Source organism: Amphiprion ocellaris, chromosome 18 (genome assembly GCF_022539595.1).
Source record: "Amphiprion ocellaris isolate individual 3 ecotype Okinawa chromosome 18, ASM2253959v1, whole genome shotgun sequence".
In the NCBI taxonomy this organism is placed as follows: Eukaryota; Metazoa; Chordata; class Actinopteri; family Pomacentridae; genus Amphiprion; species Amphiprion ocellaris.
Window position 1 is genome coordinate 28,869,434 of NC_072783.1, and position 17,632 is coordinate 28,887,065.

Below are 17,632 nucleotides of genomic sequence, written 5' to 3' on the forward strand. Positions count from 1 at the left end.
TTTTGGATGACATACCAAACTATGACGTTTTCGTCCACGTTTTGGACGACATACCAAACTATTACATTTTTGTCCACATTTTGGACGTCATACTAAACTATGACGTTTTTGTCCACGTTTTGGACGACATACTAAACTATGACGTTTTTGTCCACATTTTAGACTCATAGTACTAAACTACTAGAAAATCAGTCAGAGAGCGCAGTGCTCCTCCAAGGCAGCTCAGTTGACGTTTCATTTTCATTTTCAAATGTTGAAATAGCAGCTAGTAGCAGCAGCACATGCAAGGGGTTGTCGCATGTAGCATATGCACTCATTTAAAGTAGATTTTGTATTTTTAACCAGTTACTTGTATTTCATCCGCAGTAAAATGAGCAATTATGTTATATTCTGTATTTTAGAATTATTTTCTATCAAAGGAACACTGTGGTTAGTTTTAACACAAATAACAAGGTATAAGTGATATTCTAACATTAATTACTTTAGAAATTAACAAAAGTATCACCTAAATAAAGTTCTTTTTTCCATTTCCCTCTTGTCTGTCAGGTACAGAGATTCCCTCCCAGGCAACTCTAGTGTTTGACGTCCTGTTGGTGGACATTCACAACCCAAAAGACACCGTCACCGTGGAGAACCAGGTGGTACCGGAGTCGTGCTCTCGCAGGTCTGTGGTGGGAGATTACATCCGGTACCACTACAACGGCAGCTTCCTGAATGGAGTCACCTTCGACACCAGGTGAGCTCAGGTCACACTGACTGTAATGGAGTTTTACAGCAATGAGGAGGATTTTGTTTGTAAAGTATTGATAAAATACTGCTCTTCCAGTTTTATTCTTTTGATATAAAAGTGGATTTTTGGCCTGAAATATCCATTTTTTTTTACTGTCCACAGCTACCAGCGGAACAGCACATACAACACCTACATAGGGATGGGGTATATTATTGCCGGCATGGACCAGGCCCTGCAGGGAGTGTGCATTGGTGAGAGGAGGAGGGTCACCATCCCTCCACATCTGGCGTATGGAGAACAAGGAGCAGGTAAGTTTCTCTAGCTTGTTTTTGTACCACAAAACTACCTCAAACTGACAGTCTGCACTGACAGACATCCACTGAAGTCTTGAGAGCATCTCGCGTCTGTATTTTTGGTCAAAACAGAATGTTCTATCCAAAAGTCATATATCTTTTAGAGAGAAGCTAGTTTTATTTGTAACTACTTCATTGCTTAGATTTGTTCTGATACTTAAGGCACCTAGTAGTTTCTAGTGCTGAAACAATTAAGAGACAGAAAAAAATCATTAACAATCCTCATTAATTTATCAAATGTCAAACAGTTGCTTGATTTAGACCCGATAGATTGATGGATAAATGGACAGCTACTTTATTCATCCTCTTGGGGATATTCTAAAAGCTTCTCCAATGTAAGTATTTGCTGTCTTTCTTTTTGTTGCAAATTGAATACCTTTAAACTTTGGGTTGTTAATTGGACAAAAAAAAAAACAATTTTCTTACATTTGATTAACTAACAACCAGTGATAGTAACTACCATCACCCACAGCTGCAATAAATTTCAGCATATTAATTATATTTGATATTATATCAAGACAAAGAAATCAGATAACAAATCATATCAATGACTTACCGGTATGGACTGAATGTGCTGTAATAAACAGTGTTTCCATGAAGGTGAAATTTTGTTTGGTCTCTCCAGGTGATGTGATCCCGCCTTCAGCCGTCCTCGTCTTCGACATCCACGTCATTGACTTCCACAACCCCAACGACACTGTGAACATCCAGATCCTGTACAGACCTGAGGTGTGTAACGACACCACGGCGGTGAACGACCTCGTCCACTATCACTACAACTGCACCCTGGTGGACGGCACGCTGCTCTTCTCCTCGTGAGTCACTGCGACATGCTTTCATCCTCCATTTTAATGCTGGATTTTGGAAAATTTTAGATCAACATTAATCACGTTCCCGCTTTAACTTACTCGATGATGAACCTCTTCCTCAGACACGACTATGAGAACGTTCAGGATGCAGTGCTGGGGTCGGATAAAGTGATCGACGGGCTGGACGAGGGCTTGAGGGGGATGTGTGTGGGAGAGAAGAGGCTGATCACGGTGCCGCCTCACCTCGGCCACGGAGAAAGAGGAGGTGACATTTCTGCTGTATGAAGTCTCAGCTCATGTTCAACCCTCACAGGATTCTTAACCCTCGTGTTGTCTTGTGGGTCAAAATTGACTTAAATTTGAAAATGTGCAAAAAATATATATATATATTTTCATAGTGAAACTTCTGATGTCCACATTTTCAACATTTTTGGGAAATCTTTGAACATTTTTTGGTGGAAAAAAAGAAATGTTAAAAATGTTTCTTAAGAACATTCACAAAAAAATATGCCACTTGCTTAGTCTTTCTACTTATATACAATCTGTGCAATAATAGAACGCTATCAGTAATGTTCTGCTTATCAAAAAAATCTGTGCAATACCACTAATATGTCCAATAATGTTATTTTTTAAACTAGTACTTGTGTATATTTTTGTCTAATTTTATGCTTCATTAATGTTTGCACTCTTTTTGCTGCTGTAATTTTGCAAATTTCCCCACTGTGGGATTAATGAAGGGTTATTTTATCTTAAAATAAGATGAAAAGGTGTATCCTAAAGATTACTACACCTCCCCTTCTTAAAATACAACATTCATGTATATCTGCATGTATATTAAGATGTAAAGTTAAATGTGCTTTTATCCTTCCGTCAGCCACTGGTGTGCCGAGCAGCGCTGTGTTGGTCTTTGACATTGAGATGGTGAGCTTTGAGAAGGGCGTTCCGCCTGGTTACCTGTTTGTGTGGCTCGAGGAAAGTCCTGCAAACTTGTTCGAAGCCCTGGACATGAACAAAAATGGAGAGGTGCCACAGGAAGAGGTACGTTACTGCTAAAAGTATGACCACTGCCATCATCATTTAGCATGGTAGGCAATAGTGGTGTCTTAAAGTCTGAACATTTTACTAAGCAGTGAGTAAACAGCAGAAGTAGGCTTTAAAACATTCAGCTGAATTTGTGAAAATTCTACTTAGATGTGTCCTTGTTCTCCCTTGTGACTCATGCTCTCATATATTTATGTTATGTTTCCTGCCACCGTTATGAGCCTGCCGCCACTGCAGGAAAAAATCCTAGAGGAAACACTGACATTAGAAAACATTAACTTGATATGATGATTCAAGTGTAATGTAGCACTTTTCTGTTGATGTTGTTAAATGAGGTGTTCCAAATGTTTGTATGTTCTAACAAATACTTTACAAGATGTTCTTTGTGTGTAAAATCATAACTTGTGATTTGAACATAAACTACACAACACAGAAATGTAGAGGAGTGAAAAGGACAATGTCTCTGACTGGAATAAAAATAAAGTGTAAAGCAGCAAAAAATGATAGTACATACCTTCCTTTGGGGCCACCTGGTGGTGACATCAGAAACTTACGCCATCAGGACACTGTTCTTGACCATGGAGACAGCAGATGACAAAACTCTCACAGTGCGTCTAGCAGCTCTTCTGGAGTGGTGCTGTGGCATTTGGCTTTGCACCTAAATCCCCATTTCGTATATCAGTAGAAGCCTGTCGCAGTAAAGTCTGTCAAATATAAGTTAAGCGCCTCAAGATAAACAGTTGGTGCCGTTTGTCTGTAGATTCTCCAAGTAAATCCAAGTGCTTCAGTAGGAAGTGACTGGACTTCTTTTTGGTTCTTGAAGGCTTCCTCAGTTATAACTGACTAAGGTAGGTCCATGTGAGTTTAGGGTGGTTGATGAGCACTGAGTCAGTTAGAATGCTGGAAACATCTCAAATGAGAGGTGAAATGTGTTCAGGAACCCAAAAGAAGTTCAGTCGCCTTTGACTAAAGCACTTATTTTGTACCTTTAAACCACAACAGAACAAAAGTGGAAGCAGCGATTGAAATATTCAGTTTCTGTTCTTCAAAACTGTTACTGATCAAGAATTTTCTTCTTCTGTATCTTGAACTTTAGTTTGGGGAGTTCATCAAGCTGCAGGTAGCAGAAGGTAAAGGTCGCATAAAGCCTGGACTGACTATGGAGCAGATCGTCACTGACATGTTCCAAAACCAGGACCGAAATAAAGATGGCATGATCACAGGCAACGAGCTCAAACTAAAGGTAGAGGAGGACAAGGAGCGGGAAGAGGCCAACCACGACGAGTTGTGAGGAGGACAAAACGCCTTCACTCTCTCTCAGGGATAAACCTCCAAGATCTAAAAAACAAGCAACGAGAGACGTTTGCCATACAGCATCATGGTTTAATATTTTTCGTACCACATTGCACAGTGTTTTGAAATGACCTGAAAACAGTGCAAAGGATGTTTAGTGGAGTTGAGTGTTGTGTAATGTGTTCTGTGTTTGATAGCTGTTTTTCAGAAAACTAAACAAGCACCTTTATATGTCCTGAAAGTCACATTAATTAAAATGTTTGTAAGAAAAACAAAATAGTGTCAGTTTTTTATCTTCGCACAAAAAAAATCACCTGACATCTGAAATAACTGTACCTGTAATAATGACAAAAAAAGAGGTGCGCCAGTATAATGGAAAACACTGTACTGGCATCTTTTTGAGCTGTATTTTTTGGTACAAATTGCAGAGCTGCAAAATTTCTCTATCAACTGGACAGCCTCCAGTCCTTAGTAATCCTGTACATGAAAGTAAGATCAGAATCGGCGACAAAACGCAGCACTGGAGGAGTTGGGCTTCTACCAGGAATGAATCTGACTTATTGTTAGGAATGCTCCTCCAGCTCTCACACTGGTGGAGGATAACAGCAGACCTGATGCCCCATACTCCCAAAGCAACCTGCTCATTAATCTGGGAAAACTACAACGTATAATCACCTAACTAATCAGGCTTTGAGTGTGTATGCCTGCCACCTCTCACCCTGGGTAACTCCAGAGTAGAGTCTTGCTCCTATTCAGGAGATTGGTTCCAGAGCCTGTGCTGTACGTTCAGGTGAGCCCAAGTAAATCTAGTCGGTTTCTGTCAACCTCCCGCACAAGTTAAGGCTCCTTTACCACCAGAAAGGTAACATTCCAAGTCCCTAAAAACCATTTCAGCAGCCAGGGATTAGACAGCCAAAACCTTTGGCTGCTGCCAATAAACTCGACCTCTGTGGCTCATTCTCCTCAAAATCAAATAAATAAAAATCTGTTGTTTGTGATTTTATTCATCACTATAACCCTGCATATATGTTAAAGTGATAAAACATCTTGGGGTAGTTTGATATCAGGAAATGTTGCAGCTCTGCATTCTGGATGAAAAATAAGAGGAACTGCTGTTTTTTCAGTAGCAGCATGTTAAATGATGTAATTGTGTCATGAAGAGTTCACATAATAACAGTCAGTTTTAAAAAGTTGGTGAATAACTTCTCAGCATGTTGGCACCCACATACGTGCCAAGATCTAAAAATTGGTTAATATTGGTGGGAAACTACTGGACCTTGGCTCAAACAAAATACTAACAGGTATTAGGAAGCATCTCTAATAGAATTTAAAAGCTTGAATCATGGCCATCTATCTATTGAATGACTATTTTACTCCCATACGTCTGCAATGAAAAACATTATTAGTAGCAGTAATTCATTTTTTTCTGTAAATTTGTTATCCCTCCAGCTTGTGTACAAAGAGGTAATATACAGTACGCATGATACACACTAGAACAATGTCAATATTAACACCTGGCAGATAAAGACATTTACAAAATGTGTTACATGATGTTGCTCATATATGAGCATACTAAAACACATTTTTAAAAGCAGCTGAAGTAAAAGCTTTTTCTCCTTAAAGAAGTGAAAAAAGGGCAACGTTAGAAACACTACAGAAACATTTTCAGAAGGAGCGCTGAAGGTGCACAAGACAACATAAAGTCCCTTTTGACTGAGTTACATCTGCTACAGTACAGTTTGACTCAAGCTGCAATTTTTCCTTTTTAACTGTAAGACTTTGGTACAACGACTAATTTACAGCAAATACAAGTCAAAAACAGAGTTTAAAAATAAAAGATTTCAGAGTTGTGTGTGGGCTGCACTGTGGTTAGCACTGTTGCCTCACAGGTAGAAGACCCCTGGTTCAAGCCTGGGATCTTTCTATGTGGAGTTTGCATGTTCTCCCTGTGCAGGTGTGGGTTTTCTCCAGGTTCTCCTGCTTCCTCCCACAGTCCAAAAACATGCTGAGGTTAATCGGTGATTTCATATTGTCTGTAGGTGTGAATATGAGAGTGCTTGTCTCTGTGTCTGTGTAGCCCTGCGATAGACCTGTCCAGGGTGTATCCTGCCTTCGTCCTGAGTCAGCTGGGATAGACTCCAGCCCCTCGTGACCCTACAGAGGATTAAGCAGTGTATAGATAATGGATAGTGTGTGTGTATATGTGTGTGCTGCACCAGTAACTCCAGAAATGTCCAGTCCAGAGTTCTGGTTTGAGGTAAGTGGGGATGTGTGATTGTCCTGCATGCATCGTGGTGAATGCAGCGAACCAGTTCATCTGTGTAGTTTGTTCAAGAAGAGTCCACAGTTCCTTCCTGTGTCTTACTTGTTGTCTCTTGATGAGGTGATGTACCTGAAGATGGCATTAGGAACGTCCATCGTCTCATCCTTCACCAGCACGATGTCGAAGGAGTTGATGTACGTCTCTTTTCTCTCTTCCACCTGACACACAAAGCAAACAGAGAATGATCACCCAGTTCTAAAACGTATATATGGACATAGGAAAACCCAGGATAAGTTAGTCTGACCTGGTCGTTGAGGAAGCCGATGGTGAGGACGTTCTGGGGTTCAGAGACTCCGTCGGCCATAGTGAGGTCTCCCAGAGAGTCTCCCAGCAGCAGAACGTTGGGCCGACCCTGCAGCTCTCTGAGGCCCGCTGCATGTGACAGAGCGCCTTCCCTCTTGTTGAAGGTGTGGATCAGTTGGCCTTTGAAGGCTCGCAGGACCCCCTTATAGACAAGACAATTAGATTAATGTGTGCTTAAGATGGATTAATGGCTGCATTAAAATCTACAGGCATTACAGATTAAATCAGGTGCACAGGCCGCGCTACAAAAAATGTCTAAATTCTTTTGAGAAGCTGTCAAATTTGCCTCACAATGTATAGCTTTGGGACAAGAAATTTGTTTATCTCTGTTATTAAAAGTCATGTTTGATGTTTCAGGAGAGTTAGCAGGTCACTTCTTGCCAATTATTATTTCAGCTACAGGCTCTTTTAAAAAGTAGAGGGTCTTATGTACTTGTACAATATTATGTAATAAAAAATGTTATTTTTTGCATTATGAAGAGCAGACATTTTAAGTGTGGGTATCAAAAACAATTAATTAGAATATGCCAAAATAAAGCGCTAACTAACCCCCAAGATCATCTTTTGGAAAAAATGGTGAGTAGGGACAGTTTAAACATAAAGGTTTATTACAGAGTTTTACATTTTAATGGGATCAAAACTGTGAACTTTGGTTATAAACTAAATGTGTGGAAGGAAGTCCTGGAAACAGATGTAACACTGGAGGAATAATACTCAAGCCAATTAGAGTTCCCCCCATTCATTCATTAGCTGCAGACTGCAGGGAGTCTACCTCAGCTGACACTAGCAATTAACAGAAGTCACAGGCAGAGGAAGAAAATAGAAACTCGACACAGAAAAGCTCCAGCATGCCTCAGGTTAATGCAGTATAAATGGCTCATGCTAACATGTTTTAGTCCATGAAATGAAATCGTGTCTGACAGTGCAGAAAAACAAAGAAGCAATAAACAAAGTAGGAAAGATTACTTCAAAAGTCAGGTAGATAGACAGACTGACGGACCGATACATTAATCCCGAAGGAGATTCAGGTGAAATTTAAGTGGGTTTTTAATCCTAGAACTGAACCAAGAATATCAGAATTTTAAGAGAATGAGAATAAAACCTGTTTTTCTTCTGCATGCCAAAAGACTGACTGCAATGTTTTGGAAACAGACCAAGAATCAAAGACTGGGTACTATTTACTCTCTGATCAGAAAAAGTGACTTATATCCTGTTTCCCTTTCAAGCGCATGTGTGAAAAGGTATGAACTTTACATTGGAGGATTGCATCACATGAAATCCACGTTGTTGGAGCCATTTCAATCAGTAACCAGCAAGTGGCGCTGTGAATTAGTTACCTGTGTATTGAAAGGCCACACTAATTGCCACAGGTGTGGCGCAAAACAGGAGGTCAATTGTTTTTGACCGTGGCGTGGCGTGGCCTGACAGACTGTTTATTGGAAAGACTTTGTTCTTTGTCACTTTTGATGAACTCCAGAAGGTAAATAAATGGATGAATCCGTTCATAATTGTGAGTTTGGTCGATGACTTTTTGAATATAGACTCTATTGGTGTTTTTTTTTGGACCACGACGGAGTAGCCACAAGCCACGCGTTCTTAATGGAATCAAGTTTGCGTCATCAATTAGTCAAAAACAATCTCTATTTGATCGTATCGAAACTATAAGTTGTGCGAAGAGGACGGCAACGCTGCGATCCAGCTGTAATCCAGACGCTGTGGTTCAGACGACGCTGACCTTCACCACGGCTCACGGCAGGGCGCAGGAGAGACCCGACAGGAGTCACGGCTGCACGGGGCGCAGCGACGAGCACCGGAGATCGGGGCCGGGCAGTGGACCACCCGTTGGCAAGGTGTGGACGTCTGGACGCGGACGGAGACAGGAGACTCCGGGGCAGCGACGCCGGACAGACGAGGAAAGGTTTCTTTTGGATGGAGGTCTAATAAAGGAGGTACACGGTAGCGCTACCACACACATACATATGGACATTACATAAAAGTGTGCACACAAATATCTATTTGAAATACCAATGCATTGGGTCAAAACAAAGTAAAAAACTATTTCAAGTCCAAGACACTACTTCAAAGGAAGAGACTTTATATTCATGGACATAATTTACGTTGTGTATTGGTGTGAACTTTTGAAAAAGCGACTTTTAAATGAAAAAACTGTGGTTGATGAACAAATGGTTTAAAAATGTTTGAAACTCAAGGTGGTTCGAAGGTTCAAACTTATAATCAAGGTAACGATGCAGATTTGTGTGAAAAGATGACTGAGGCAATAGAAGTAACTGCAAAATCTCAGTTAGGTAAAGTTGGCAAGATATTCAGAGTCGGACTTCCGGCATCAATAACTCATGAGATATACGTTGCAATAACATAAACGATGCCTCTTTCCCATCGTTGTAAGCTAGACAATGTACTACAAGGCCAGTTTTATCAAAAGTCGCTGTCTTTCAGGCTGCAGAAATAACATTGATGTCTATGAGCAGCTGGCTGTGCAACGAGTGAACAGGGACCGTCTCCAAATAGCAAAACCGCTGCAACAACTAAGAGACACAAATATTCAATTACTTAACTTTTATACACTGTAGTGTCACCAAATTTACTGCAGCCATCAATTGTCTCCTGCTGGTCATACTACAACTCTTGTTTTGACACTAAATACAAAATCTGAATTTTAAGGAATTTTTATTATTTTATTAGTCATAAAATTCAATAACTTCACTCTTATGCACTGTAGTGTCACCAAACTCGCTGATGCCGTCAGTTGTGTCCTGACTGTCATACTACAACCCTTGGTTTGATATTAAATACAAAATCTGAATTTTAAGGAATTTTTATTGGTAATAAAATTCAATAACTTCACTCTTATACATTGTAGTGTCATCAAATTCACTGGAGCCATCAGTTGGCTCCTGATTGTCATACTACAACCCTTGGTTTGATATTAAATTTAAAAAAAAATCTGAATTTTAAGGAATTTTTGTAGTAAATAAAATTCAATCATTTTACTCTTAAACACTGCAGAAAAAATAAACTCCATCCAACCATCAAAGGAGTCCTACTAATCATACCTTCAGGTTTTTTCTTCCAAGTATTGTCCATGCAGTCCTTAACTTGGAAAATATTATTAGCTGTTTAACATTATGGTTTAAATGAATCAGTTAACGCTGCAGCCTTGTAAGAAGGCATCTTATTGTCTTTCTTCCCAATCGTCAGTACTTGAGGAGACAGTCTAAACAGTTTAGTTTGGTATATTGGTGTTATCTGATCCTCTCTTTGGTGAGGATTCCAGGTTCCATTACTATTCAGTATCATGTATTTGGACAAACAGGTGCACTGTGGATCTAAAAATATAGTATCACATACATCAAGAGAAAAGCCATCAAAGCTAATTTACTCATAATCCTTAAACTTCACACACAAGCATGCACACTAAATAGTGTGCACAACTTCACATGGCAATAAACAACCCAAATAAAATAAAATTCAGTTACTTTTGGTTATTAATGTTCCACAATCTACCAAAAAAATGGATGAGCACTTTTATCTGTTATAACAAAAAATATTTGAGATATATAACAATTTCATTACTAATAAAAAAAAATCCTTAAAATCATGAAAAAACGGTTAAATATCAAACCAAGAGTTGTAGTATGATCAACAGGAGCCAACTGATAGTTAGACAGAGCGTAATCTTTCTGCAGTACATAAGAGGGAAGTTATTGAATTTTACGACTAATAAAATAATAAAAATTCCTTAAAATTCAGATTTTTTTTATTTAATATCAAACCAAGAGTTGTAGTATGACCAGCAGGAGACAATTGATGGCTCCAGTGATTTTGATGACACTACAGTACATAAGAGTGAAGTTATTGAATGTTATGACTAATAAAATAATAATAAAATAATAAAAATTCCTTAAAATTCAGATTTTGTATTTAGTATTAAACCAAGAGTTGTAGTCTGACCAGCAGGAGACAATTGATGGCTTCAGTAAATTTGGTGACACTACAGTGTATAAAAGTTAAGTAATTGAATATTTGTGTCTCTTCGCTGCTGCAGCGGTTTTGCTATTTGCAGACGGTCCCTGTTCACTCGTTGCACAGCCGGCTGTGCATAGACATCAATGTTATTTCTGTAGCTTGAAAGACGGCGACTTTTGATAAAACTGGCCTTGTAGCACATTGTCTAGCTTACAGCGATGGGAAAGAGGCATTGTTTATGTTTTTACAACGTATATCTCATGAGTTATTGGTGCCGGAAGTCCGAATCTGTGAATATCTTGCCAACTTTACCTAACTCAGAATGTCAGACTGTTAGTGAGGGTGAACTCCCAGTCACAAAAGAAAAGTAAAACTTACCACAAAAGCACTGCATTGTAAAATAGGAGATTTAGGAAAAAAAAGAAAATCTAAACTGTGTAAAGCTGCTGAATTAAAAAGGACAATTCAGGAGTTATTGTTTGAACTTGGGAATAAAGCTGAAATAGAAAGCAGCTTAACAAATATCAAGTGCTGCTTAACGATGCAAAAGATGCACAAAATGCTCTGCTCAAGCTGTTACCTGTGGAAGAAACAGAAAAGCATGATGGTTCAAGGCAAAACTTCTGGGTGTGGATGAAGTCTCTTGGAGTGTCACAAAATATTTGGAGTGTGCACACGAAGGAGCTGAGAAAAGCATTGAGGATAAAATAACACCAATGGACAGTATATATAATGTTGGAACAGCAACAACCTGTGCAGGATCTGCGAGATCAAACACATCCAACAAATCCTCAATAGCAACAGCACAAGCTGAAGCTAAGAGAGCTGGGCTGCTGGCACGTGCAGATTCACTAAAAAAAGAGACATGAACTGGAGACACAAGCAGAATCACTACGCAAACAAGTGGACCTTGAGGCTCAGAGTGAAGCTGCAGGTGCAGAAGTGTCTGTGTTGCAAGCATTTTCAGCAGAACAGGATGGAATGGAGTCCTACTTTGAGAAGCACGAACTAAAGCGAACAAATGTTCATCCCAATGCAAGGTTCAAGGATTTGACAGAAAATAAAACATTACATGTATCTGTGTCAAAAGTGGAAAGAAGTGGAAAAGAGGATGGAACTGTTGTACATACAGCTGAAGTCTTATTAACAGTCCTGTGTGAAGCAGAAGCAATCTTAAATGACAGACCCATCACAAAGGTATCTGAGGACCCAAATGACCTTGAACCTCTAACACCAAACCATCTGCTGATATTGAAGAGGAACCCAATTCTCCCTCCAGGCATATTTGATCAAAACGACCAATACGCAAGACGAAGATGGAAACAGTCCCAGTATATCTCACATCTATTCTGGAAAAGATGGTCAAAAGAATACCTTGCTGCATTGCAGGAAAGGCAAAAGTGGAATAACATCCAACGTAATCTCACAGTGGGAGATGTTCTGATTGCAGATGCAACTGCTCCAAGGAACTCCTGGTTAATCGGAAGAGGATTAAAACATTCCCTGACAAATCAGGCATAGTCAGAACAGTTCAGATTCAAACAAAAACAAATGTCATTGAAAGACCTGTAATAAAACTTTGTTTATTAGTAAAAAATGAGGCATAAACTGTTCAACTTCTGTCATAAAAAAGAGGGGGGGGGGGGGTCTATTTTTGTTGACACAAGGTATATAGTGAAAATGGTTTATTATGGCTCCATAAGTTATTTGTTTGTTGTAATTGTTATGTTCCTGTATGGCCATAAACAATTAGGGGCCGGTTGTGTTGGAGCCATTTCAATCAGTAACCAGCAAGTGGCGCTGTGAATTAGTTACCTGTGTATTTAAAGGCCACACTAATTGCCACAGGTGTGGCGCAAACAGAAGGTCAATTGTTTTTGACCGTGGCGTGGCCTGACAGACTGTTTATTGGAAAGACTTTGTTCTTTGTTACTTTTGATGAACTCCAGAAGGTAAATAAATGGATGAATCCGTTCATAATTGTGAGTTTGGTCGATGACTTTTTGAATACAGACTCTATTGGCGTTATTTTTGGACCATGACGGAGTAGCCACAAGCCACGCGTTCTTAACAGAATCAAGTTTGCTTCATCACACGTAAAGCAGGCTGTGGTTAAACTCACAGTGTGATCAAAATCCATGTAGTTGGATATGATGTGAACGTTGGGATGAAAGACGTGGTTCTGTCGGATCACCTCCTCCAGGACGTCACCAACGCCGGCAGAGAAGATCAACAACGGGACCTGATGCTCAGCCAGACCGTCAAAAAACACTTTGTAGCCGTCCCTTAAAACAGAAACACAGCACTCATGAGACCAGAGCGTTTTCAGTAATTCTACCATGAGAGAAGGGAAAGCAGCACTGGCTTAAATGACTGCTTGTCTCTGCCCAAGCTAGCAATGCAGATTCTACTTACAATCCTTTGTCAAGCGAAGACAAGACGTTACATTGATATAATCTACTAATCTACACATAGTCAACATCGAAAAAATTTGATGTTTCTAATTCTTGGTGAATTCTTCCTCAAAACTTTGGTCTGTTAACCAATTCAAATGTCATTACAGAGCAGCAAAGACTCATTTATGGAAAAAAAAAATTACAAAATGGCATAATTAGGTCTATTAAAAAAGGAGGTACATGTGTAGGTGTAACTGGCTGGTTATCCTTTGTGCTAAGTCATCACCTGTGGCTGAATAAGTCTCCATCCGCTGATCAAAGAGTTGCATATATGTGCTGTATTATGAGCTGCTGTCTGTGCTAATATTTACAGGCAATGTATGAAGTTGCTGCTAATGCAAACCCAACATCTCTGACTGCTGCAGCTTCACAACAAAATCAGTTAACTGGCTAAGGAAATGCAATTAGTTTGCAGGTGAGTTTATGATTTAACACAATTTTTCATCAAAAACGAGTCTCCAAAACAACACATCTGTCATTTTCTGCATTTTTTACAGCAGATCATTTTGAAGTATTGCAGGGGAAAAAAATGGAACAAGACAAAGCAGCCCCAGTGTGTTGTCAGATGAAGAACTGCAGGTGAAGTAACCAATTTTCACTTTCACCAGTCCTGCTGTTTGTAGACTCATACCGTGTGCAGCAGATCATCGGATAATCAGATCATGTCGCTCACATAGTGATGAAAAGACAAATTATAGGCTGCCTTCTTTATAAAAAAGTTTGTTTCGTTGCCTCCAGAATTCTGTGACCTGCAGTGTTAAACCATATTTTACCAGCAGTCGCTATGAGTGTCACAATCTTTCACATCCTGTACCTGAGCATGGTGCTGGATTCCCTCACAGCCTGGGCCAGCAAGTCTTTCCTGATCTTCTGCTGAATCAGCAGCTCATGAACTTTGGTCCACCTGTAGGGGGCAGCAAGTTAAAAATCAACCACCCTCTTATTTCTTTGGCACACAGATAACTCAAATTTCTCAAAATTCCCAATACTGAAAAAAACTTATTGCATTTAAATTTGTCTGAGGCATTGTAGGTACAGTATGGATACAAACATGTGTACAAGAACAAACACTTGACAGAGGTGATGTACTCCAATGTAAAAATTGACATTTTCTAATCATTTTCACAATTTAAATTTTAAAAATAGCAGATGTGGCACATGGAGGAATGGAGCGTTGTGGAAAAACAACCCTTCATTTCTCCATTTCTCAAAGGTCAGATCTGAACATGGTTGAAATGATGTGGGTGGATTTGAAACAGGCAGTATATGTGAGAAAAAAAACTTCACTCTGAATAACTTTGAAGATTGGACAAAAATTTCATCAGAGACTGGTGGGCTACTATGTAAGACGCTTACAAGAAGTTATTTCTGGTAAAGGGAGCAGTACAGGCCGCTTACTTTTTCGATGAAAGAATATAACATCTGTTGATGCTTTTGCTGAATGCACGGCAAAAACTCAGTCTTCCCAAGTCTATTTGTCTTATTTTTAGTCAAAATGTCTCATCCCACTCAATTTAAGATAAATTTACTTAACAAGTGACATTTCAGCAGATGGAGGGACTTGTTTTAAGACAATGCATCTTAAATATCTTGTTAAGTCAAACAATCTTGACATTATCTTGTTTCGAGTTCAATTTTACAAGAAAATTCAAAATAAGTCTAATCCTCATGCCATCCTGCGGGTCAAAATTGACCCGTTTTAAAGTTTGAAAATGTGGAGAAAAAAAATTTTCACAGTGAAACTTCTGGTGTCCACATTTTCATCATTTTTGGGAAATCTTTGAAAATTTTTTGGTGAAAAAAAAAAAATGTTAAAAATGTTTAAGAACATTAAAAAAAAAAATCAACCAAAATCCAGCGAATTTTGTTGGATTTTGGTTGATTTTTTTGTGAATGTTCTTAAGAAAATATTAGAAGTTTTACTGATATATATGGAATTACTTTAGATATTTTTAGGATTTTTTGGATGATTTTTACTCATTTTTTGAAAATATTTACAAGAATTTTCTTGCCAAATTTGGGGGATTTTTTAAAAATAAAACTTTTAAGGGAAACTTTTAAGGAATTATTGGAATTTTCATCTTCTAATTTTAAGATCTCAATATTCTAAATATCATATCTTATTTCAAGAAATCTTACCAAGCCATTTTTCACTTGTTATATTGGCAGATTTTTTTCACTTATTTCAAGGTAAAAGTTCCTTGAAAAATTTTTTTTTTTTCTTGTTTTGAGAGGGGCATTTTTCCAGTGTGACTGACAAAACTAAGTTTCCTTGTTTCTGTGGGCTCTGTTTCAATGAGGATCATATGTACTTACTTTCTTAAATGACTGTATATGCGTCAAAGTTTACAGTATATTTGCAGTATGTTTAGAATAGTTTAAAAAAGCAAATGCACTAACCCCTTAATCAACTAAGTTTGTAAAACCTGAATGTGTAACAGAAGAGGTATTATCTTGATCAGTTTCTTTCTTACCACTCCACCATGAGAGGCAGCTTCTCTTCAACACTCCGACTAGCATCAATTTCGATGGGATAATAAATGTTCAACAGCTCCCTCATCTGCAAAGGAACAACAAAAAATACTGAACAATAACTGACAGACTTATTATTGATCAGAATTCAAGAGAATCAAGCAAATCACGATCTGGACAAAACTTTGCAGTAGTAGAAATGTGTAAAGTGTAATTATTGCATTTCTGATTTAACACACTCACTTTCTTAGTGCAGTCTTCATTAATCAGCAACCGGTTATCCAGGATGTCTTAAAAAAAAAAAAATAAAAAAAGCAAAGAAAACAGGTTTGTAAGTTTCAGAAAGACGCAAGACACTCAAACAAGTCAACACAGGAGAACAACAATGTAACAAAAGTTTAGAAGTGCAGATGTGAAATCATAAGATCATGATGACTGATTGATGAGATGTTCTTTGTGCTTACTGTGGGTGGTGGCAACTCTCTTTCCATTGTGAGCGAATCTGGTGAGTGTCATGTCAAAGTCTGAGATGACCTGTGAAAACAGAACGATAGCTCCATGAAATTCAGCAACCAACCAAAGATTCCATTCAGTGAAATATACAGTACATATTCACTGAAAACATGGCTGACCTTTGCATCAGTCACTTAATCAATCAGATTTTATTTGCACAGCACCTTGTACAAACTGAGTGAATGAAAACAAGCAACTCCTTCACTCACCCTCCATGCCCATCCCCACATAAACTACACCACCGTTCAGAAGTTTGACATCACTTAGAAATGTCCATATTTTTGAAAGAAAATCGGTTTATCAATGCAGATAACATTAAATTAATCAGAAATCCAGTCTAGACAGTGTTAATGTGGTAAATGACTATTCTAGCTGGAAACAGTTGGATTTTTATTGGAACATCTCCATAGAGGTACAGAGGAACATTTCCAGCAACCATCACTCCTGTGTTCTAATGCTACATTGTGTTAGCTAATGGTGTTGAAAGGCTCATTGATTGTTAGAAAACCTTTGTGCAATTATGTTAGCACATGAATAAAAGTGTGAGTTTTCATGGAAAACATGAAATTGTGTGGGTGACCCCAAACTTTTGAACGGTAGTGTACATGTTATAGATGAAACATTCAATAAAAACACAACAAAAAGTCTAGCACAAATAAATGCAATGTTTCTATGAGAAAATGTGCATCTAATAGAGTTTATGTTACTTCAGTAAATATAACTTTAGTTATAGAGACTGGAATTACAATTAATCAACGTTAAATCAAAACTGCAATTTCAAACAATAAAATCAGCAAATTGCAAGGGCTGCAATTTAGGATTTAAGTAATATAACATGCCTGACTCTCACTTTAAACTGTTGTCAAAGGTTTTACAAATTATGTGACAGTCACACTTTTGGTTGTGTCCTCATGTGGTAATGATCCATCACGTGTTTAAATCTGTTACACTGTGAATACTGAAATGAAGCCTGGCTTTCAAAGATTATATTGCAAATGAAATTGCAATATCAGTAACATCACAAGTGAATACTTCCTCAAGTTGTTTTAGAGGAACTGAATTATTGTCTGTTAAAGAAAGAAATTACCAAAGATATTGATAGATGGACTTTAATACCTTTTTTTGAGTATTACCTCTAGAGTGGGTACCATAAAAATGAATGTTCTTCCAAGAATGTTGTATTTATTCCAATCAATTTTATTTATTTTATAGAATGGGACAAAATTATTTCCAGATTTGTATGGGCAGGCAAAAAGCCAAGAGTAAAATTTAAGACCTTGCAACTCTCAAAAGAAAGCGGAGGACTTGCTCTGCCATGTCTTTTGGATTATTACATGGCAGCACAAGTGCGT

General features: G+C 38.4%; 2 protein-coding genes and 1 long non-coding RNA gene across 6 annotated transcripts in view; 2 read left to right on the plus strand and 1 right to left on the minus strand.

The window, feature by feature from the left end:
* Positions 1-4,503, plus strand: part of LOC111588970 (peptidyl-prolyl cis-trans isomerase FKBP10-like) — a 5,251-nt gene extending 748 nt beyond the window's left edge. The window contains exons 2-7 of the mRNA XM_055004355.1: positions 516-736; positions 893-1,038; positions 1,709-1,898; positions 2,015-2,157; positions 2,767-2,930; positions 4,030-4,503. Of these exons, the coding sequence (XP_054860330.1) occupies positions 516-736; positions 893-1,038; positions 1,709-1,898; positions 2,015-2,157; positions 2,767-2,930; positions 4,030-4,224 (1,059 nt within the window). The 3' untranslated portion in view covers positions 4,225-4,503. The remainder of the gene's footprint in view (positions 1-515; positions 737-892; positions 1,039-1,708; positions 1,899-2,014; positions 2,158-2,766; positions 2,931-4,029) is intronic.
* The window catches only part of LOC111588971 (7-methylguanosine phosphate-specific 5'-nucleotidase-like), a 17,914-nt gene continuing 4,577 nt past the window's right edge, over positions 4,296-17,632 (minus strand). For 3 of the 4 annotated variants that reach the window (XM_055004638.1, XM_055004637.1, XM_055004636.1), the window contains exons 4-11: positions 16,232-16,301; positions 16,011-16,057; positions 15,770-15,855; positions 14,110-14,199; positions 12,962-13,124; positions 8,588-8,789; positions 6,794-6,994; positions 6,569-6,707 (exon numbers count right to left, since the gene is read on the minus strand). In XM_055004638.1, the coding sequence (XP_054860613.1) occupies positions 6,834-6,994; positions 8,588-8,789; positions 12,962-13,124; positions 14,110-14,199; positions 15,770-15,855; positions 16,011-16,057; positions 16,232-16,301 (819 nt within the window). In that variant the 3' untranslated portion in view covers positions 6,569-6,707; positions 6,794-6,833. Of the gene's footprint in view, positions 6,708-6,793; positions 6,995-8,587; positions 8,790-12,961; positions 13,125-14,109; positions 14,200-15,769; positions 15,856-16,010; positions 16,058-16,231; positions 16,302-17,632 lie in introns of all 4 variants that reach the window. The other variant, XM_023299629.3, reaches the window with a different exon arrangement.
* Positions 8,664-17,632, plus strand: part of LOC118469628 (uncharacterized) — a 19,815-nt gene continuing 10,846 nt past the window's right edge. Inside the window, exons 1-3 of the long non-coding RNA XR_004846558.2 lie at positions 8,664-8,801; positions 13,609-13,710; positions 13,793-13,874. This is a non-coding gene — a long non-coding RNA (uncharacterized LOC118469628). The remainder of the gene's footprint in view (positions 8,802-13,608; positions 13,711-13,792; positions 13,875-17,632) is intronic.